Raw genomic sequence first — 22,796 nt, 5'->3', positions numbered from 1 at the left:
TACCTTAAAACTTTGGAAAACATGAACCGCAGCCACATCGCCTTTACAAAAAAATAAAAAAAAAAGCTCCCTCACACCTACGGCCGCACTTGTCGCCTGCCTCCCACCAATGCCGGCCTATAATCGCTATCGCGCTCACCTATCACAGTTTCCAGCATGCTTCCAGTGAACGACTTCATCGTCACTGCAGATCGAAAAATTCTTATTAAAAATGTTATACAGTATTTTCCGCGTTACTACTTCATGACTAGACGCTCTGGCCGGTAAGCTTTCGATCGCACTAAAAAAAGTGGGTACCGTGAAAATTGGTTGTCAGTTCCTTTAAGTTCAGTTCAGCTTCAGCTCATGTTCAGCTCATCTTCTACAATGGGCTCCTGAACTACTGGAGCTCGATAACTTGTTTCAATATTGGGCGACAAACGCGTATGTACAAAATAAGTGGCAAATGCATAACGGCAGCCAAGACGGCGCGGATGGTGACTGTGATGATGATGAGGATGATGATAATAATAATTATTCTTACAGATTTGGCACGTATCTACGAAAGGAGATGCGACAGGCTTTGAACGTACTGATATTTGTAGGAACGAAGAATCGATAACTGGCAAAGTTGAAACATCTGAGAAGAAATGCCTATTTGGTACAGAGTACGAACCGGATTATGAGACGATTCTATTTAAGCAAATAAAATAAGGTTCGCTGGACAATTTAGGTTGAAAGAAATTCAGAATTTTAATACGAATTGTAAGAAAACGTGGATCACCATGGTTACTGTTTGGTAGCTTCAGTGTAATCACTCAGAGCGTCGAACATATCCTTGTGGCGAACACCTTGAGATCGTGCCGCTGGGGAGAGCGCAGACCAGAGCACTTAATTTTTTTTCTAAATTTGCGAGGCGGATCTTGAAGCAACGTTTTTCGTTGTACCGCCAATTGGCGACAGAATAAAGACTAGTGATCGATAGGTTCCAGGCTCTTGCAAAAGTTGCAAGACTGATCAACCACTACATCGTCTTCGTCAGTGTTGGCCTAATGCAATTGTCTTCTGTATCGTGGCAGTATGTCTCGTGGCAGCGATGTGTCAGTCAACAATGGACATCCAGCCGCCAGGGTTTAAAAAGAACTTTGCTGTAGCAGTGAAGTTACGTGTGTTTAATGAACGACTACGTAGCCACCGCGTTTTCTTCCTGGTATTCCATAACCTCCCCAAGGGCGCTATGGCAGTGAAAGCTATGGGATGTTTTAGAGAACCGCAAGAAGGGCTCCTCCATTATTCGTCTTTGATTACAATCGGTGCCATGTCAACTGAATGGAGCCTTTCCGGAAGTATCAGTTCAGCACGATGAACAAGACCCCCGTTTTTTTCAAAAAACACACAGCCAACTTTCGTCAAGTGTCCCATTAGCGACCGCGTCCCTCGCAGTTGGAACAGCGGACAGGTTTTACCGGACCTGGCGGTGGCGCGCGTACCCCTACGGCGCGCCTCATAAATCGATCGTCGTTTTGGTGCATAAAAAGACTACAATTTATTTTGCTATACATCATGGGTATTAACCTGCCTGCGTGACGATGCCCATGGAGGCACCGAAAAAGCCGCCAGAAAGGAATGACACTGTTCTGCCTTCGTTTTTGGCTTCCTCATGACGCACAGCACTGAAAATTTCGGCAGAGAAAGTATTCTCGGGGTTCTCGAAACGATAATTGCATTTACTTTAAATCAGTAAAAAATTATGAAAGAAGGTTTAGCGGCCGTCTCAGAGGAAGAGGCATTGCTTTAAGGGTGGGTTTGGAGGCTCAATCAAGAACGGACGATCAATAGAAGCGTAAATACACTTCTATGAAAAAAAAATCCAGGTCCCGTGGTTTATGTCGCCATTTAGTATTTTTCATGTTGCCATTTCCAATTCTAAGAGCAGCTGTCCTTCGAATGCGCTCAGACAAGCTTCTGTCCAAACCTTCTAAATACGATGGTTATTCAAAAAGTAAGGACCGTTGGGTCTTAAAAATGAATCTATTGGTTAGTAAAAAGTTTGTATCGGCGGGTTCAGTTTAGTACAAGCCTACTTCACTTTTCTTACGTAATCACCTTTGACTTCTAAGCACTTTTCATACCACTGCACCATGTTCTTCAGCCCCTATGCCTAGAAGTTCGCCGCCTGGGAATTGAACCAGTTGACAACGGCGGTCTTGCGTTTCTCGTTGTCTTCAAACCGTTGTCCCCCAAGCCACTGTTTCAAGTGCATGAAGAGGAAATAGTCACTTGGTGCAAGGCCATGACAGTAGGGTTGGTGATCAAAATGTTCCCAACTAAAATCTTGAATCATCTCTTTGGCTTGGGCAGCGGTGTGAGGACGCGCCTTGTCATAGAGGAGGACAATTCCACACGACAATTTCCCGTGCCGTCGATTTTCGTTCGCACGTCTCAGTCTGGTTAGCGTTTCGCAGTATGCCTCCCAAGTTCCATGAAATCAATAATCAAAAGAACGCCCTTTTCGTCCCACAAAACGGTAGCCATGATTTTCCAACTCGAGTAAGGCGATTGCTTCATTATTTTTCCGGTTTTGGTGAAGAGGAGTGGCGCCACTGTATTGATTGTTGTTTTATTCCTGCAGTGGCGTAGGATATTCAAGTCTCTTCGCCTGTAACAAGGCGCAAAAATAACTTATCTCCAGCTTGTCGGTAGCGGTCCAAAAACGCTTGTCCACTTGACATTCTTTGCTGCTTGAGTTGGCCGGTAAGCATTTTTGGTACCCACTTTGCACACATTTTGTGCTATCTGAGTTTTTTAGTTACAATTGTGTAAATTGTAGCGCGTCCAAGACGAGGAAATTTATCCGTCAGACCACTTACTGTCAGTTGTCGATCTAATCGCAATTCCTGGTGCACTTGTTCAACAGTTTCATTGGCCTAGGTTCTGGGCCGGCCATTCCGCTCTTCATCGTGCCCATTTGTGCGGCGATTTTTGAAGTCTTGACACCATTGTCTGACCACTCCTTCACTCGTCACTGTAGGTTGATAAACTAGGCCTAACTCCCCATTATTTTGAGAAGTTGATGATACTTTTGCATGCAAAAATTGAATTACAGCACGCATTTCACAACAGGCGAGAAAACGATTTCTGTTGACATTGTCGTCTGCATTCCCCGACAAGCAGACGACTACTGGTCCAAAAAAAAAAAAAATAACTTCATTACCTTCGCGAAGAATGAAAACATGGCGCTGCGCAACTAAAACTTTATTCTGACGTTCAAATATTTATATGTAAGCAAACGACCCTTACTTTTTGAATAACCCTTGTAATTGTTGCTAAGAGCAGGTGCTAGGCGCAGTCCTATGCGTACTACATGCTTTTGGCGGTACATGCAGGCCGTTGCCGATTCGAATAAAAGTAATTCAAGAAATTGATTCACCATTCAAGCCCTGTGAACGTGAATCTCCTGCGAAACATTTGAAAACCACCACCACAACTGCAGAGGGGGGTATGCAATATTTTTAGCTTTAGAGTAATGGGAGCAATTCTGTTTTATAGTAATGCTGTTAACGAGAGTAATGGTAATTTTAGCAACACGCCGCCACCCATGGCAGTGCTGAAACAACATTGAAATCAGTGGATATGCTGCTTATTTTATATACGAAGAGCTAAGGACGTCACTCTCCACTTGAGAAGCTGCCGTCGCCACGGCAGCTTGCGCAGCAGTAATCTTTAGCATGAATCGTATACGGGGACCGCTACGTGCTTGCATTGCATGTAGGAGCAGGAGTGCCTTATCATCAATTGCATGGTACGGGTGCTTGTTTTGAGCTTGTTCTTTACTGAAACGTACACTGTTCTGTATGTTCTATGCGTATTTCAAAGAATGTATGCACTGTTCAATTCACTTTGCCGAGTGCCTGCAGCATCTGCCTTACGGGGGTAGGAGCCGTTGCATCTGGGGGAATGAGTCATTGATGAAGATAGTTTTCTGTCGATGTTACGACACGAATAAATCCCGGGATTCCAGCCATAGACCGCTTCGCTGTAGTAGTGAGTGGTTCTAAAAAAACCTCATGTAGTTCTAAAACGAACAGAATCAAGTTCCTCAATACACCTCTCAGCAAAATTTAATAGGGCTGTGGCAAGAAATAGTAAAGGTATTCTACGTATGCAGAAGAAGGTCTTAAGGCTCTTGCCTGAGTGATTATTTTTAAAATGAAGCTCATGCTCCGATGTTTTTTGCAAGTACTGAGCAGTGCCGGGCAGTATCGAAGATACATGTACCTTAGATAATTTTTGGTATCTTGTATTTGTATGCTGATACTTCTAGCAAGACATGTATCAGTATCCGTATTTCCGATACATAAAAGAATATATTGTGTATATTAGGATACATGATACTACTGTCTCAACATCATTGTGCGAAACTATAAACGTTGGCTGAATTCCGCTTCTCAAGCAGATACTGCTGCCACTAAGCCACCTGAATAAAACTAAAGGCAGCGACATTATATTTCCTCCACAGCCTTCCCTCTAGGGCAGGCGATGTTTTTGCGCAGCCCTAGCTGTTGTTACAGCAGAATCACGTGGTGGCGCTCGCGCCGTCTCGACAAAAATAAGCGCCCGAATTTCTGCGCGTACCCGGCCCTTTGTTTTCTTGATTTTTTGGTTTTTAATCGCATAGGTCCCATCACATTTGCTCGTAACCACCTTACTGTGCTGCGTGCGCCAATGCATGCGGCTTCTTTTGTGCAAATTATGATGCTGCTGTAGTGTCGTTATCGAAGTTCCTCTCGCATGATGTTTGTTACAAAGTTTGAAGAATACAAGAATGGGATTACTTTTATTTTTTTCAGTATTACTTTGCGTTAAGAAGCAAACTGAAGTTCTGTGTTGTATGTCAGAAAAGTACCATGGAACTGCTAAGTATGCGGTTAAAAGTCCAGTGTCGCCATCTTTTCTTGGTAGCGAACGCATCCAACGAAAACAAATAAACTGTTTTCAATGTATTAATTAAAACTGCGATGGATCTGTGCTTATGCCGTTAAGCAGCTCAGCAAAAGGTCTCGGGCTTCAGCGCTTTTTGAATAAGGCGGAATAACGAGCGCTCTTATACGCCGAGATCTGGTTGCTTATCGTCGCTCCAAAGGCGGCCAAAACTACCCAGAAGGCGTCCACTATATAGCGAACTTCACCCTCCCTATGTTAAATTGGGGCAATAAATCTTATCAATCAGTCCTTAACGTATGTGCATCTTAGCCACAGTGTTCACTTACTCAAGCCGCATAGATTTATTTTGGGGCACTATACATTACACTAAGTACACTATACACTATACACTATACACAGTGTACACTAAGTACACTGTACCGCACCGCGATTCCGCACGGCAAGGGGCATGAAAAAATCAGAGGTAGGTGAGAAAAGGCGATCCACAACACTAGAGAATTTCACACATTACACTACAGAATTCAGTATGAACCAACTAGCCTGCAAAAAATCAAAGTTGTATTTGAGCACCCTGACAAAACTGTGGGTGCGGTTCATGCCTGCAGCAGGCTGTCTTGTCGTCTCCCTCCATTCCTCTTTTCGCATGTCCACATTGCTAATAAAAGGAACTGTTCTTCGCCTGACCCCACTGTTTGTTGCATTCATGTCATTGTGACAACAAGAACACCCCCCTCCCCTCTGTTTTTCTTATTCTCCATCATTGCATATCGAGAATATCGACTTTTACAACGGTAATGTCACAAGGTAGCACACAAAAGTTTATTGACCTCTTGCCAGCTCCTACGTTCGCATATTACGTGGCGACTCCAGTTGAAAAGAGCGCGAGCGACGCTGGTCAATAAGGAAGTTTTAGAAATGGTTTACCTAAGTGACTGCTTGCGTGAACCCCAACTCCGTTGTATTTTCTTCGCGTTCCCTCGTACTCATTTTGCGTACTTTTGTAAGCCCGCTGGCTGACGTCCATTAACTTTGGGTGCGCAAGATCTGAAACTCCCTATTACTTCTGCGTCTAGTTGTAGGGCTCGTACCGAAACACCCAAGAAAGCGCACTGGAGATACGGCCCCGAGTCTGCTCAATATAAACGCACCGCATGCACAGTGCGGAAGGTGTCTGGTAAGCTTACGCTTAGAGGAAGTTTGGCTTACTCTTATGCGGAAGGTGTGTTGGGCAAGTTCTGTCTTTTGGGCCACTTTCGTTGCTTCTTGCAGCTATTGCGATCATACGGACACGAGAGGTCGTGCTGCCGCGGTTCGTGGTTCACGCACTGCCCGACGGCAGAGTTACCAGCGTTCACCCACTGGGCCGCGCATTGTGCGCCAAACAGTAGCGTTCCTGCTTTGCAGCTATGCGCACAATAGACCCTGGTGCCCACGGTGGTCTGAGCGGGCTGTAAATTAAGAGCTACGAACGACCGCGTTATTAGGTGGAACGCGTATCTAGTGCACCGTCGATGCGCGTCGCCTCTAATGCCGCTGGTGCATGGTGAACTTGCGTACACGCGCACACCCTAGAAGGGCGTAGGCGGGTGCACGAATGATGTCTGAATGAATGATAGCGTTGTGAGAGGCCTCGTGGCTGTCAGGGCGCCACTACTGCGGCGCTGCAGCAGTTACATCGGGTGCATCGTCGCGCCAGCAAGTCAACCCGTATCGTTAAAACAGTTGCCAACGACCTCGAACGTACCGTTAGCCGGTACGTTGAGCAGTACTAAAACGCAGTACGAAACTTCCATGTTCGAGGCATGCTGCGTTGTTGTACTGCAGTGGTTATCGAGTCCCGCAGGAAAATGCACGTTACTCGGCACTTTACAATGTGAGGGCGCATCTGTATATTTTTGCTTATTGTTTTCAGCTCACCAACTACGAACAATTCCTACAGCAGCAGTTCTTGGCTATCAGCGGTCCGACATGGAGCCAGCAACCGGTGTTCCAGTGGAGCACCAGTGGTTTCAACGACAGCCACGTCGGCCACCCCGACCGGTGGGAGTTTGGCCCCGTGCTGAACTACTGGGGATCCTGCAGTTAGTGAGAAGGCACGCACTAGGAGATGAATAAATCATAGCGCGATTGTCTCAAGCAAGTGTTTTGTTGTTTCTTTTTTCTATGGAATGAGCATCACCTTCACTACGATGGAACACGGATAGAAAGTGGGTTAGTCTCTTGGGAGAATTCCTTTCGCTCGGTTCTGTTCCCCTTTGATCATCCGCCATTCACGACCGGTAGATCCCGCTTGCAAAGCAGACGCCGTGCCGTTAGGACCAGTCACGAAGCGAGATAGGAAATATCATCAGAACTATATTATCCCGGTACGATACTTCTGTAACACGCACTAATTTATTTTAGCTCTGAACGAGTGTACATCCCCATATTAAGATTCATTTTGGCAGCAGGTTGCTACGCGGGGAATTGCGATATGGACTTCATAGTAAATTCGATGGGCACATGCGTTATATCTTTTCTAATTTACCTAATGTTTTTGTAATACAGTACTAAAGCTCAGCTCGGGATACGATAAACCATGGATGCCAGCGCAATATGGGAAGAGCTATTACCAGAATTGACATAATGAATTCTCGCAAGGAAAGACAATACAGCGTCGCATCAAAGGCGAGCAATGCGAAAAGCTGTGATTTTGACAACATATTGCACCGGGACACTCGCATTATCTTGGAAAATCGGCATGGTGGACCCGCTAATAAAGTTGAGTGAACACTAATAGTGCTAGAATTATTTCGGTTACATTTATTGATTCACATATGCGGTTTAACGCGCGCACTGAATCGAGGGGCTATGAAAGACCCGTTATTGGACTCCTTCAGATTATCTTTAACATACTTGAGTACATTAACGTCCACCCAAAGTCAAAATATACTCGTGTTCTTGTATTTGGTCTTCGACGAAAATGTGGCCGATGCGTGCGGGATGAACCTGAGCTCTGGTTCAGCAGTCACTGTGCCCCCAGGGTGGGTAAATCTGCCCGATAGTCCACCTCAAAAGTTGCACGGCGAAGTTGCTAGACAAAGATCACTGCCGCTTGCATGTTTAGCGCTAATTCAAGAAAAAGAAAGGGCAGGACATGTAATGAGGAGGGAAGATAACCGATGATCATTAAGGATTACGGACTGAATTCCAAAGGAAGGGAAACGTAGCAGAGGGCGGCAGAAAGTTCGGTGGGCGGATGAGATAAAGAAGTTTGCAGGGACGACATGGCCACAATTAGTACCTGACCGGGGTAGTTGGAGAAGTATGAGAGAGGCCTTTGCCCTGCAGCGGGCGTAACCAGGATGATGATGATGATGATGATGATGATGATGATGATGGTGGTGATGATGATGTTGATGAAAGAGGATCAGGATGTAGGTTATCCCGAATACTTAGACGTAGAATGCAACTATATGGATCAGAGATTCACTGAAAGTGAGGTACGCACGGCACTGTATAATTTGAATAGCAGGTCAGTAGCGCGCCCGGATGGCATCTCTAACTGATTGAATAAGAATTTGGACGACGAATCAATAAAATATCTGACCACATACATGAATGAATTATGGAAAGATGGGGTATATCCAAAAGAATGAATGACGGCAGTACTATCTTAATACCAAAGCCGCGTAAACAATTAAACTTTGATAACCTCAGGCCAATTTCGTTAAGATCATGTCTAAGGAAGACAAGGGAGCATGTCATGTTCCACAGGTTAATGAAATATGTGGAGGACAATGATATCCTACTGTATAATCTGATGGGTTTCAGACCAGGCTTGTGCCCACAGGATGCCATGTTGTTAATCAAACATCAACTGCTATTAGCCAAACCAAAGAACATTCGTGCTGTCTTGGGGTTGGATGTCGAAAAAGCTTTTGGCAGACTTAAGCGTAGAGCAATACATTAAGTCATTTTCGAAACTGAGATTGGGCAGAAAACTCTATGAAATGGTCAAACCTTTCTTGGCAATCGTTCAGCTCACCTTAGATTCGCAGATATTAAATCAAAGAGGGATCTCGCTGACGGAGGGACCCCACAAGGGTCGGTCTTGTCACCTATGCTTTTCAACCTGGCCATGTCAAAAGTGCCAGAGAGATGAAAAAGGATAGAGGGCAGGCACGTACCCATTACGGGAAGCCCCCCCTCCCCCCCAGCACTTAAACGGTATACCCCCTCTCTCCTCCCCGCCCACGCCACCACTCCTCACACACATTCCTAAAGCACGACCAAATCAATGTTGAGACTTCACAGCTATGCGACGGTCAACGTTTTGCGTCCTTTTTCACTGCTTTTGGATGGTGGTAGTTATTGGCATCTCCTTGGGTGTGAAGGCCCGTTTTCTCATAGATTCAGTGCCCTTGCGATTAACTCGAGATGCGTTCAGTTTTCACCACCTATTCAATGGTCAGACGCATTGCTGTTGCTTCGTTAGTTCAACCTTCTTTGTTGACTGACCCAGGCACCAGGAAAGAGATTCGGTTCATAGTCAGCTGCTCTGTATGCAGGAGAAACGAATTGCGGCCGGACAAAACGCGAGTTGCGTATAACTCGTCCTATTGCTTTACTATTTCCTCGTGTGACGGCTCGTCGCGACGGTGGCAGATCCTCAGAACCACGTACCCGAGATATGGGTTAGACAAGGTGGAAAATAAATTAATGCGAAACAGCGTGCACCATCAAACCCTGCAATAACTCTTGAGAGGAAGCTTTAGCTTGGGCCCAACTCCGACGCGGCCTATTCAAATACATGTAAAACGCAAAAACGCTTTTTTGAGATAACCCCTGCACCGAGTTTAATTAAATTTGTTGTACTTGAGAGAGAAAGTTAAATTCTAGTGACTTGTGAAATAGAAATTTTAAGTTATGGCATGAATTTTGCGAAAAAAAAAACTTTCAAAAATTCGGAAGATCGAAGAAAAGTAGACGCACGAGGTTTATAAATTATAGGTCTGCATGAAAAACAGGTAATGCACTTCCGCAAACGGCGTCCATTAAATCATTCAAATCGGACAAATTCTTTATGTCAATTTATTCCTTACGTGAATTTTTTGTGTTGTGTACAAGGGTTAAGCAAAAGCTGCATTCCCATATTATTGAATTTCTTTAGATTCATGTGTCATATATATATATATATATTGTAAGGGGGTTTATTGCAGCTCGTACGAGGGATCGCAAGTAGCTCTTGATCGCGAGTCCTAGCCGTTCGCATCAGCAGCCCGAGCTCGGGTCTCGCGCCGCAGCGGTGGCAGTCCGCACAGCGCCACATGCATGTTACCCACTACAATTGCCCCCGCCGCGAAGAGGAGCCATCCTGGCGACCTAAGGTGATGACACGATACTCGGTGGATGACACGCGGTACGGACGCTGGCGTAATGGTGCGTGATGTCCCGTATCAATGTGGTGAGAGACGGTACTTGTGCGGCCTAACGATGCTTGGTTCCAGTCAAAAGACGCGTGAAACTCATTTAAAAGAGTAATTAGCCGCTCACGTTGTGTCGGCTCGAGGTCATCGGCAATGGAGCGACAAAAAACATCCGGTGGGACTCGGTTAGATGGCACATGGGGCGTCAGTGCTGTTACGTTGGCAGTATCGACGTCGTCGGCCATGGGGAAATGCACAATAGCGTCAGCGTCCACAGACTCGATGGTACCAATAGTCTCGCCACAGTGCAAAGCCAAAGTGTACGAATTTGGGTTAGAAATCAGTATTTCTGCAGCACCATGGTGAACCGTGAGGAGGGCGAAAGGCAACAATATAGGCTGGCGGCGAATGAAGACGGCAGCGGGTGTAAACATGACCGTCGCTTCGGCAAGCGATGCACATGAAAGAGGGACAAATACAGCACTGTGAGGAGGAAGGTCAGTATCTGAAGCTACACAGATCCTGCTAAGATCGTGAACTAGAAAGTCGCGAGATGGCAAATCGCACAGAACGGAGAACTGAACCTCAGCACGTGCACAGTCGATGACGGCATGATGGCGCGACAGAAAATCCCAACCGAGAATGACATCGTGGGAGCAACAAGTTAACACAAAGAAATCAATGGAATACAAAATGTCTCGAATCAGCACTCTGGCAGTGCACATAGCGACTGGCTGTACTTGTTGCGCACTGGCTGTTCTAAGCAATGGAATCGAAGGCTTCATGGTCACTTTCCGCAATGCACGACAAAGCTTCTCGCTAATCACGGATACAGCAGCACCTGTATCGACGAGCGCAAGGGATTTGATGCCATCAACGCACACTTCAATAACGTTAGCGGGGGAAAAACGAGGACTTTGATGTTCCGACGATGACGCAGTTCGTGCCTCAGGAACTGCGGAAATCAGTTTTCCGCCTCAGCAGTACTGGCACTGGGTCTACGACGCATGGGTGAGAGTGAGCGCCGACGAGGGGAAGGCGAGCGACGAGTGCCGTAGAGCTGTGACTGCGGTGCCGGTATGTCATCAGCAGCGTAGACTTCTGGTGGTGGTCGTGAAGGCATACGGAAAGGTCGGAAGTCGGAGCTGGGTCGTCGCGGGGTGCCCACGAAGGCCGGCAAGCGCCGGCGGCAGAAGCGCACTACATGACCCGGGGTACCGCAGGCATAGCATATTGGGCGGTTGTCAGCAGTGCGCCAAGGATTTGGACCCTGCTGCTGTGCACTGAAAAAGGGATCCGCCGGCTGGCGAGGCGAAGGCGGAGGAAAGAACACCGGCGGGCGAGGCGCTGAAGGCGGAGGAGAGAACCCCTGTAGACGAGGCGCCCGCGCAACGGCTTCAGCATACGTCAGAGGCGCGGCCACGGGAGCCGGCTGACACGGAGGTGGAAGAGCTTCGGTCACTTGCTCTTGGATTATCTGTCGGAGCGCTGGAGTCAAACATTGAGAAGGCTTCTCCGTGGTCGGCAAAATCGAGAGCTGTCGTGCGACCTCCTCGCGCACAAATTCTTTTATTTGCGTCAGCAAAGTTGTGTGGTTGTCGCCAATAATTAATGCTGCTAGCGAATCTTCCGTAGGCGGTGGGCGCCGAGCTAAGATGCGTTGTTTCCGTAGCTCGTCAAAACTTTGGCACAAATTGATAACTTCGGCCACGGTACGCGGATCCTTCGCTAACAACATCTGAAAGGCGTCCTCATCAATGCCTTTCATAATGTGTTTTATCTTGTCCTGTTCTGACATTGACGGATTCACGCGCTTACACAGGTCAATGACATCTTCGATGTAACTTGTGAAAGTTTCACCGTGATGTTGCGCACGCCCCCGTAAGCGTTGTTCTGCGCGAAGCTTGCGCACAGCGGGGCGCCCGAACACTTCAGCGAAACTTGTTTTGAATGTGCTCCATGTTGCGAAATCGTGCTCGTGGTTTCGGAACCAGAGGTTCGCGACGCCGGTTAAGTAAAACAACACGTTGTGCAACTTGGTGACGTCGTCCCACTTGTTATGTTGGCTCACCCGTTCGTAAGATGACAACCAATCCTTCACGTCATGATCATCGGTGCCGCTAAAGATGGCAGGATCACGCTGGCGCAACACACCGGAAACGATGACCGCCGGAGGCTGTGGTGCATGTTCCTGGGTGGTTTCGTCAGGCATGGTCGCAGCAGTCGGTAGCGTCCGGCTTCGGAGTTCCAGTTTCCGAGGTCGACCCCGCAGCTCCACCAAATGTAAGGGGGTTTATTGCAGCTCGTACGAGGGATCGCAAGTAGCTCTTGATCGCGAGTCCTAGCCGTTCGCATCAGCAGCCCGAGCTCGGGTCTCGCGCCGCAGCGGTGGCAGTCCGCACAGCGCCCCATGCATGTTACCCACTACAATATATATATATATCATCATCAGCCTAGTTACGCCCACTGCAGGGCAAAGGCATCTCCCATACTTCTCCAACTACCCCGGTCATGTACTAATTGTGGCCATGTTCTCCCTGCAAACGTCTTAATGTCATCCGCCCACCTAACTTTCTGCCGCCCCCTACTACGCTTCCCTTCCCTTGGAATCCAGTCCGTAACCCTTAATGACCATCCGTTATCTTCCCTCCTCATTACTTGTCCGGCCCATGCCCATTTCTTTTTCTTGATTTCAACTAAGATGTCATTTACCCGCGTTTGTTCCCTCACCCAATCTGTTCTTTTCTTATCCCTTAACGTTACACCTATCATTCTTTCCGTAGCTCGTTGCGTCGTCCTCAATTTCAGCAGAACCCTTTTCGTAAGCCTCCAGGTTTCTGCCCCATGCGTGAGTACTGGTAAGGCACAGCTATTATACACTTTCCTCTTGAGGGATAGTGGCAACCTGCTGTTCATGATTTGAGAATGCCTGCCAAACGCACCCCAGCCCATTCTTATTCTTCTTGTTATTTCAGTCTCGTGATCCGGATCCGTGGTCACTACCTAGCCTAAGTAGATGTATTCCCTTACCACTTCCAGTGCCTCGCTACCTATCGTAAACTGCTGTTCCCTTCCGAGACTGTTAAACATTACTTTAGTTTTCTGTAGATTAATATTTAGACCCACCCTTCTGCTTTGCCTCTCCAGGTGAGTGAGCATGCATTGCAATTGGTCTCCTGAGTTACTAAGCAAGGCAATATCATCAGCGAATCGCAAGTTGCTAAGGTAATCTCCATCAACTTTTATCCCCAATTCTTCCCACTCCTGGTCTCTGAATACCTCCTGTAAACATGCTGTGAATAGCATTGGAGATATCGTATCTCCCTGTCTAACGCCTTTCTTTATTGGGATTTTGTTGCTTTCTTTGTGGAGGATTACGGTGGCTGTGGAACCGCTATAGATAGCTTCCAGTATCTTTACATATGGCTCATCTACACCCTGATTCCGTAGTGCCTTCATGACTGCTGAGGTTTAGACTGAATCAAATGCTTTTTCGTAATCAATGAAGGCTATATATAAGGGTTGGCTATATTCCGCACATTTCTCTATCACCTGATTGATAGTGTGAATATGGTCTATTGTTGAGTAGCCTTTACGGAAACCTGCCTGGTCCTTTGGTTGACAGAAGTCTAAGGTATTCCTGATTCTATTTGCGATTACCTTAGTAAATACTTTGTAGGCAACGGACAGTAAGCTGATCGGTCTATAATTTTTCAAGTCGTTGGCGTCCCCTTTCTTATGGATTAGGATTATGTTAGCGTTCTTTCAAGATTCCGGTACGTTCGAGGTCATGAGGCATTGTGTATATAGGGCGGCCAACCTTTCTAGGACAGTGTTTCCACCATCTTTCAACAAATCTGTTGTTACCTGATCCTCCCCAGCTGCCTTCCCCCTTTGCATAGCTCCCAAGGCGTTCTTTACCTCTTCCGGTGTTACTTGTGGGATTTCAACTTCCTCTAGACTATTCTCTCTCACCTTATCGTCGTGGGTGTTACTGGTACTGCATAAATCTCTATAAAACTCTTCAGCCACTTGAACTATCTCATCCATATTAGTAACGATATTGCCGGCTTTGTCTCTTAACGCACACATCTGATTCTTGCCTATTCCTAGTTTCTTCTTTACTGCTTTTAGGCTTCCTCCGTTCCTGAGAGCCTGTTCAATTCTATCCATATTATAGTTCCTTATGTCCGCTGTCTTACGCTTGTTGATTAACTTAGAAAGTTCTGCCAGTTCTGTTCTAGCTGTAGGGTTAGAGGCTTTCATACATTGGCGTTTCTTTATCAGGTCTTTCGTCTCCTGCGATAGCTTACTGGTTTCCTGTTTAACGGCGTTACCACCGACTTCTATTGCGCACTCCTTAATGATGCCCATAAGATTGTCGTTCATTGCTTCAACACTATTGTCCTCTTCCTGGGTTAAAGCCGAATACCTGTTCTGTAGCTTGATCCGGAATTCCTCTAGTTTCCCTCTTACCGCTAACTCATTGATTGGTTTCTTATGTACCAGTTTCTTCCGTTCCCTCCTCAAGTCAAGGCTAATTCGAGTTCTTACCATCCTATGGTCACTGCAGCGCACCTTGCCGAGCACGTCTACATCTTCTATGATGCCAGGGTTCGCGCAGAGTGTAAAGTCGATTTCATTTCTAGTCTCACCATTTGGGCTCCTCCACGTCCAGTTTCGGCTAAGCCACTTGCGGAAAAAGGTATTCATTATCCGCATATTATTCTGTTCTGCAAACTCTACTAATAACTCTCTGCTATTCCTAGAGCCTATGCCATATTCCCCCACTGCCTTGTCTCCGGCCTGCTTCTTGCCTACCCTGGCATTCAAATCGCCCATCAGTATACTGTATTTTGTTTTGACTTTGCCCATCGCCGATTCCACGTCTTCATAGAAGCTTTCGACTTCCTGGTCCTCATGACTAGATGTAGGGGCGTAGACCTGTACAACCTTCATTTTGTACCTCTTATTAAGTTTTATAACAAGGCATGCCACCCTCTCGTTAATGCTATAGAATTCCTGTATGTTACCAGCTATGTTCTTATTAATCAGGAATGCGACTCCTAGTTCTCGTCTCTCTGCTAAGCCCCGGTAGCACAGGACGTGCCCGCTTTTTAGCACTGTATATGCTTCTTTTGGCCTCCTAACTTCACTGAGCCCAATTATATCCCATTTACTGCCCTCTAATTCCTGCAACAGCACTGCTAGACTCGTCTCACTAGATAACGTTCTAACGGTAAACGTTGCCAGGTTCATATTCCAATGGCGGCCTGTCCGGAGCCAGGGATTCTTAGCAACCTCTGCAGGGTCGCAGGTCTGACCGCCGCCGTGGTCAGTTGCTTCGCAGCTGCTGGGGACTGAGGGCCGGGGTTTGATTGTTCTGTTGATATAGGATGTTGTGGCCAAGTACTGCATCAGGGTGGCCAATCCTGCTCTGGTGAGAGAGTGCGTTACCGGTTCTGGTCACCGGGATCAGGCCGCACTACAGGCCTGTTTGTGCAATTTTCTCAACACACGGTTTTTTTTTTGTATTTTCCGGTGGAGAATTCTGCGGCCCGGGATTTGAATCACGGTCCTCTTGCACGGGAGGCGGATACTTTACCGTGCCCGCAGGAGTTAAATTAAAAATTAAATAATGGGATTTTACGTGACAAAACCACTTTCTGATTATGAGGCACGCCGTAGTGGAGGACGCCGGAAATTTCGACCACCTGGGGTTCTTTAACGTGCACCCAAATCTAAGTACACGGGTGTTTTCGCATTTCGCGCCCATCGAAATGCGGCCGCCGTGGCCGGGATCCCATCCCGCGACTTCGTGCTCAGCATTCTAACACCATAGCCACTGAGTAACCACGGCGGGTCCCGCAGGAGTTGTACGCATCATTTAACATACAGTGGTGCCCTATTTGATCAGTCAAGGTGGACCAATCTGAGCTCGGTTATACCGCACGGATGGCACTGGGCTAGAGAACCTGGTATTTATGACCTGCACATGTGTGGCCATACATAATTGAAAACGCGTATCTTTCTTTTTTTTTATTTTAGGAGGGTTCCCGTACAGTGATAAAATAAAGGAAAATACATTAAAAAGAAAGAAAAAGAAGAAAGAAAAAGGGGAAAGAAAGCAGGAACATAACAGGTGATTTGAACTCGTGACCCTTATATATATATATATATATATATATATATATATATATATATATATATATATATATATATATATATATATATATATATATATATATATATTGTAAGGAAGAAGAAGTGCGCCGTGCGGAGCTCCGCATACGGATCGACAGCGCTACTGAAGTGGGGCTCGGGCTAGACGCTGTTCCTGGTGTGACTGGCTAAGCCTACGCTGCTGCGTCTTCTTGTCCGCGTCCTTCGTGTCGTCCACAGCCGTGTCGGACTTCTTTGCCATAATTGGTGGAGGTTTGCTGGGTCTCCTGCAATCCTGGAATTGCGCAGCCGGACTCTCCCTGCCATCATGACCACCGAAAGCGCCACGAGCTTACCACCACCTGCTCCCCAGTCTACCGTATGCCCCGGCACGTTCCGCCAGCGGGACCTTCCTATCTTCAGCGGCACTGACGACCATGACGTTGATGACTGGCTCTCATCATACGAACGCGTCAGTCGGAACAACAAATGTGATGACATCACTAAATTGACCACCGTCCCTTTCTACCTCACCGGAATTGCCCACTTGTGGTTTCGGAACCACGAAAGTGAAGTCCCAAGCTGGACGATGTTCAAGACAAAGTTCAGCGAGGTCTTCGGCCGCCCTTCTGTTCAAAAGCTTCGTGCCGAACAGCGTCTGCAGTCGCGCTCTCAGCAGCCTGGTGAGAACTTTACCAGCTACATCGAAGATGTCATCGATCTCTGTAAACGCGTCGATGCATCCATGACTGAGTGCAATAAAATCAAGCATATTATGAAGGGTATCGACGAGGACGCGTTTCAGATGCTCATCTCAAAGAGCCCCTCTACTGTTGCCCAAGTTATTGAACTGTGCCAAAGCTATGACGAGCTCCGCCGTCAACGCCTCCTCACCCGCCGTCCTGTTCCCCATCAGGAATCGTTGTCCGGCTTGACCTCTCCTTTTCCAGATGCCACCCTCCTCTCGCAAATCAAGGCTTTCGTCCGGGAAGAAGTTGCTCGCCAGCTCTCCCTCATCTCCAATCCACAGGAGTCAAGTTCGTCCCTTAGTCCCACCGTACGACACGTTATAGAAGAACAAGTGTCCGAGGCCCTTCCTCTGGAACGGGCGCCTCAACTCACCGCCCCATTGACTTACGCCGACGCCGTCGCACGACCACGACCACCGACCTTCCGGGCTCCGCCTCCAATGCCTAGCCCTGTTTTTACCCCCACGCCGCCACGACCTCCAGTCCATCGAGTAATGAATCCCTGGCGTACAGTGGACAATCGGCCCATCTGCTATTCGTGCGGTATTCCCGGTCACGTTGCACGCCTGTGCCGCCGCCGTCCACTTCATCCACGTGACGACCCACGCACAGCCGCGTACGACCATCCGTTGCCTTACGCTCCTGACCGCGATTTACCCCTTTCCCGCCAAAGCCTTCGTCAAGTTTCTGACCGCCGTTCTCCTTCTCCTCGTCGTCGCTCGCCCTCCCCGATGCGCCGACGTCCCTCTCCTGCTGACACGGAAAACTAAGTGGCACAGTTCCTGAGGCAAGAACTGCGTCATCGCCGCAACGCTTAAGCCCTCTTCTTTCGCCGCCTAACGTTATTGATGTCGCTGTTGAAGGTGTCTCTGTGCTTGCCCTCATTGACACAGGTGCCGCCATATCTGTAATTGCCGAAAAACTTTGCCGCTCAATACGAAAAGTCACGACGCCTTTCTTCGGTCCTTTACTCCGCACGGCCACAGCACAGCACGTCCAGCCGGTGGCTGCGTGTACTGCCAGACTTGAAATTCAAGGTGTGCTCTACACAGTCGAGTTCGTCGTTCTTCCCCACTGTTCCCACGATATTATTTTAGGTTGGGACTTTCTCTCCCGTCACCAAGCTGTTATTGATTGCTCCCGTGCAGAAGTCGCCTTCTCTTCGCTTGGCAATGCCATATTTGATGACGTTTCGCTTTCCTGCACCAAGTTGTCCCTCACTGATGACATCCTAATACCTCCACACGCATCCGTTCTGACATCTGTATCCTGTTCCGTTGCCTCCGACGCCACCGTACTCTTTATACCTTCGACTGCTTTCGTTCATCGCCACCTCTCACCACTCCCAACTGCGCTGCTTGGCCTTCAAGCTGGCGCGACTCACCTTCCTGCATACAATTACTTCCCGCTCCCGATTACGTTGCTTCGCGGTGAATCTGTCGGCACTTTGGAGCCTTACGACACCATTACCACGTTGCAACTTCCTATTGGATCGTCAGAAGTCAGCACCCTCTACTGTAGTCCCGTGACTGCCACATCGCCTGAAGACGTTTTCAACCATGTCATTGACAATGCCTTAAACCCCAAGCAACGCCATGACCTTCTTCGTCTCCTCGAGAAATTCTGTCCTGCTTTTGACAGCCATACCACTTCTCTGGGCCGAACGACGACTGTATGTCACCGGATTGACACCGGTTCTCACTCACCGCTACGGCAGCGACCATACCGCGTATCGTAGACCGAACGGCGCGTCATTGACGAGCAAGTAGGTGACATGCTAAAGCGTGGTGTCATTGAACCATCCGACAGCCCATGGGCATCGCCAGTAGTTTTAGTTAAAAAGAAAGATGGCTCGATCCGCTTTTGTGCAGATTACCGTCGCCTAAACAAAATAACCCAAAAGGATGTTTGTCCATTGCCGCGGATCGACGACGCGCTAGACTGCTTACAAGGCGCAGAGTTCTTTTCGTCCCTCGATCTGCGCTCTGGTTATTGGCAGGTGCCTATGGCTGCAGTCGATAAGCCTAAAACTGCTTTCATCACACCAGATGGCCTATACGAATTTCGTGTGATGCCATTCGGACTTTGCAACGCGCCCGCGACTTTTGAGCGGATGATGGACACTATTCTCCGAGGCCTCAAATGGAACACGTGCCTGTGTTATTTGGATGATGTAGTAGTGTTTGCACCCGATTTTCCTACTCACCTTCATCGCTTGGAGCAGGTTTTACGCTGTCTCAGTGACGCTGGCCTCCAACTAAACCTGAAGAAATGTCACTTTGGCGCACGCAAGCTGACAATTCTCGGACATGTCGTGTCGAAGGACGGCGTTCTCCCTGATGCCGCTAAGCTCCGTGCTGTTACAGAATTCCCGAGGCCAACGTCACTAAAAGACTTGCGCAGTTTCATTGCCCTCTGCTCGTATTTCCGCCGCTTTATTCGAAATTTCGCTTCGATTATGGCACCACTGACAGAGCTTCTTCGAGGAGACCCCAATCTTTCCTCATGGTCCCCGGCTTGCGATCATGCCTTTGCGACGCTACGTCGCCTCCTCACAACACCACCGATACTACGCCATTTCGATCCAACTGCTCCCACAGAAATCCATACGGATGCTAGCGGTGTTGGTCTTGGCGCTGTGGTGGCCCAGCGAAAGCCCGGCTGCCAAGAATATGTGGTTGCTTACGCGAGCCGCACTCTGACGAAAGCTGAAGCCAACTATTCCGTCATGGAAAAAGAATGTCCCGCGATCATCTGGGCCATCACAAAATTTCGCCCATACCTGTACGGCCGGTCCTTCGATGTCGTTACCGATCACCACGCACTTTGCTGGTTGTCGTCTCTCAAGGATCCCTGCGGCCGCCTAGCCCGGTGGGCACTGAGGCTCCAAGAGTACGATATCCGGGTTGTCTACCGCTCAGGCAAGAAGCACGCCGATGCCGATGCTCTTTCGCGCTCGCCTGTCCACGCCGACATTGTCAGTGTGTCCGTCCTAGACGACCCACTTCTCCCATTCGCTTCTGGCGACATGGCTTTGGAGCAGCGCAAGGACGCCTGGATTTCATCTTTGATTGATTACATCTCTAATTCACCTACACGCCCACCATCCCGAGCGTTACGCCGACAAGCTTCGCACTTCGCCATCCGCGACGGAATTGTCTATCGCCGTAACTACAGTTCCGACGGCCGCAAATGGCTGCTTGTAATACCTCGGCAGCTCCGCACTGATGTATGCGCCTCTTTCCACGCCGACCCTCAGTGCGCACACGCTGGTCTCTTCAAGACCTACACCAGACTACGTCATAGGTTTTATTGGCGTGGTATGTACACATTTGTGCAAAAGTACATTCGCTCTTGCACAGAATGTCAACGCCGGAAGCCTAATCCTTGCCGCCCTTCTGGACCAATGCAACCTTTGCCGTGCCCTTCGCGACCCTTTGACCGGGTGGGGATAGACCTCTACGGGCCTCTGCCATACACAGCTGCTGGCAATCGCTGGGTCATTGTAGCTGTAGACCATCTCACGAGGTATGCAGAAACGGCCGCTCTGCCAGCCGCGACGGCTCGTGACGTTGCCTCCTTTCTCCTTCAACGCTTCGTTCTACGTCACGGCGCTTCCCGCGAAATCCTGAGCGACCGTGGCCGCGTCTTTCTCGCCGATGTCATTCAAGAACTTCTCGCTGAATGCCGCATTATTCATCGCTGTACCACCGCATATCACCCGCAAACAAACGGATGGACAGAGCGCTTTAACCGAACTCTTGGCGACATGCTTTCGATGTATGTCGCCTCCAACCACACCAACTGGGACCTCATCCTTCCCTATGTCACGTACGCCTACAACACGGCACCCCAGTCAACGACGGGCTTTTCTCCCTTCTTTCTTCTATATGGCCGCGAACCATCATTTCCCATTGACACTATTCTCCCTTACCGCCCCGACTTATCAGAAGGTACACCGGTTTCCGAAGCCGCCCGGTATGCAGAAGAATGTCGGCAACTAGCTCGCTCCCTTACAACGCAAGAACAAGCGCTACAGAAATTTCGTCATGACGACGGGCGCCCCCACCACCAGTTTTCGCCTGACGCTCTCGTTTGGTTGTGGGTGCCCCCTACTTCGACACAAGGTGTCTCTTCCAAGTTTGTATCCCGATACCATAGACCTTACCGGGTTCTACGCCAAACTTCTCTGGTGAACTACGTTATCGAACCTCTGACGCCCCCTACGGACCTGCGTCGCCGAAGCCGTGAAATTGTGCACGCAGATCAGCTCAAGCCGTATCACGAGCCCTTCGTCCTCACGACGCCTTAGGCCTCCTGTGCAGCTCCGTCTTCAGCGAGGGGGGAAGTTGTAAGGAAGAAGAAGTGCGCCGTGCCGAGCTCCGCAGCCGGATCGCCAGCGCTACTGAAGTGGGGCTCGGGCTAGACGCTGTTCCTGGTGTGACTGGCTAAGCCTACGCTGCTGCGTCTTCTTGTCCGCGTCTTTCGTGTCGTCCACAGCCGTGCCGGACTTCTTTGCCATAATATATATATATATATATATATATATATATATATATATATATATATATATATATATATATATATAGTAGGCAAAGAGGGATTCTTCAGGCTACCTTTCAAACGTAAAGAACTTGAGTGGTGCTACAAGGTAAACAGAACAAGTATTTAATTTCGACAGTTTCGATCGGTGGACCGATCTTCATCAGGGTTTACAAAAAAATGGCAGTTCGACCCTGGTAGTGAAGACACCAGACCGGGTGCCCGGTCGTTCTTACATACATCAAACCGAGAGGAACAGTTGTGACAGTGATTGATTTTCGGCGCCTTTGCAGATTTACAGCGGCCTTTGGCAGCTATGCAGTGCAAGAGGAAGGCGGAGTCACATGTATGTAGAGGAAGGAGGTCAGTGAGGAAAAAAAGGGAAAAAGAAAGAAAAAGGAAAGAAAAATAAAAAAAGAGAGAGAAAAAAAAGAGAGAAGCACACAGGAGGAGGGAGACGTGAGTCGGAGAGTGAGGGGGGCGGGAAGTAGCGGCAGCTAGGGTCCCGTGCACCCGAGGCAAGGAGGGAGAAAACGGTCGCTCCGCAGCACCAGTGCGTGGGCTGCCGTTGTAGCGGGAGAGAGGGCAAGTTGAATCGGGTGGCGGGGGGCACAATAGAGAAGGGGCCCAGAAGGAAGACAGAAGAGCGGCAACTTGTGGAAAGAAACACAGTGTCACAGTACACATATACAAGGCACGGCCCGCTCCGGCAACTCTGTGGTCCAGCTACGGTGCGAAAAAAATATATAGTTCCAAAAAAGTATATATGCATGGGATTCGCAAAGCAAGTGCGCCCATGGGCTTAGATTTAGGGAGCCGAGTTAAATAGCCTCCTTGTGGTCCAATTTTTGAACGTTTAACAGACAACTGCCATCAAGCCAGCACGTGCGTATATATATATATATATATATATATATATATATATATATATATATATATATATATATATATGTATATATATATATATATATATATATATGTTGCCCCCTTGTAGCTGTAATATAAGACAAAA

The 22,796-nt window shown here is 48.2% G+C and overlaps 1 protein-coding gene across 1 annotated transcript in view; it reads left to right on the top strand.

Annotated features, from left to right (window-relative positions):
- The window catches only part of LOC126528478 (putative phospholipase B-like 2), an 84,811-nt gene extending 77,748 nt beyond the window's left edge, over nucleotides 1-7,063 (top strand). The window contains exon 12 of the mRNA XM_050176356.3: nucleotides 6,836-7,063. Coding sequence (XP_050032313.2) covers nucleotides 6,836-7,009 — 174 coding nt within the window. The 3' untranslated portion in view covers nucleotides 7,010-7,063. The remainder of the gene's footprint in view (nucleotides 1-6,835) is intronic.
- The last annotated feature ends 15,733 nt before the right edge of the window (nucleotides 7,064-22,796 follow it).

Source organism: Dermacentor andersoni, chromosome 9 (assembly GCF_023375885.2).
Source record: "Dermacentor andersoni chromosome 9, qqDerAnde1_hic_scaffold, whole genome shotgun sequence".
Taxonomy (NCBI): domain Eukaryota; kingdom Metazoa; phylum Arthropoda; class Arachnida; order Ixodida; family Ixodidae; genus Dermacentor; species Dermacentor andersoni.
Note: the sequence above shows the minus strand (reverse complement) of the source record. Positions and strands in the feature narration are given on the sequence as shown.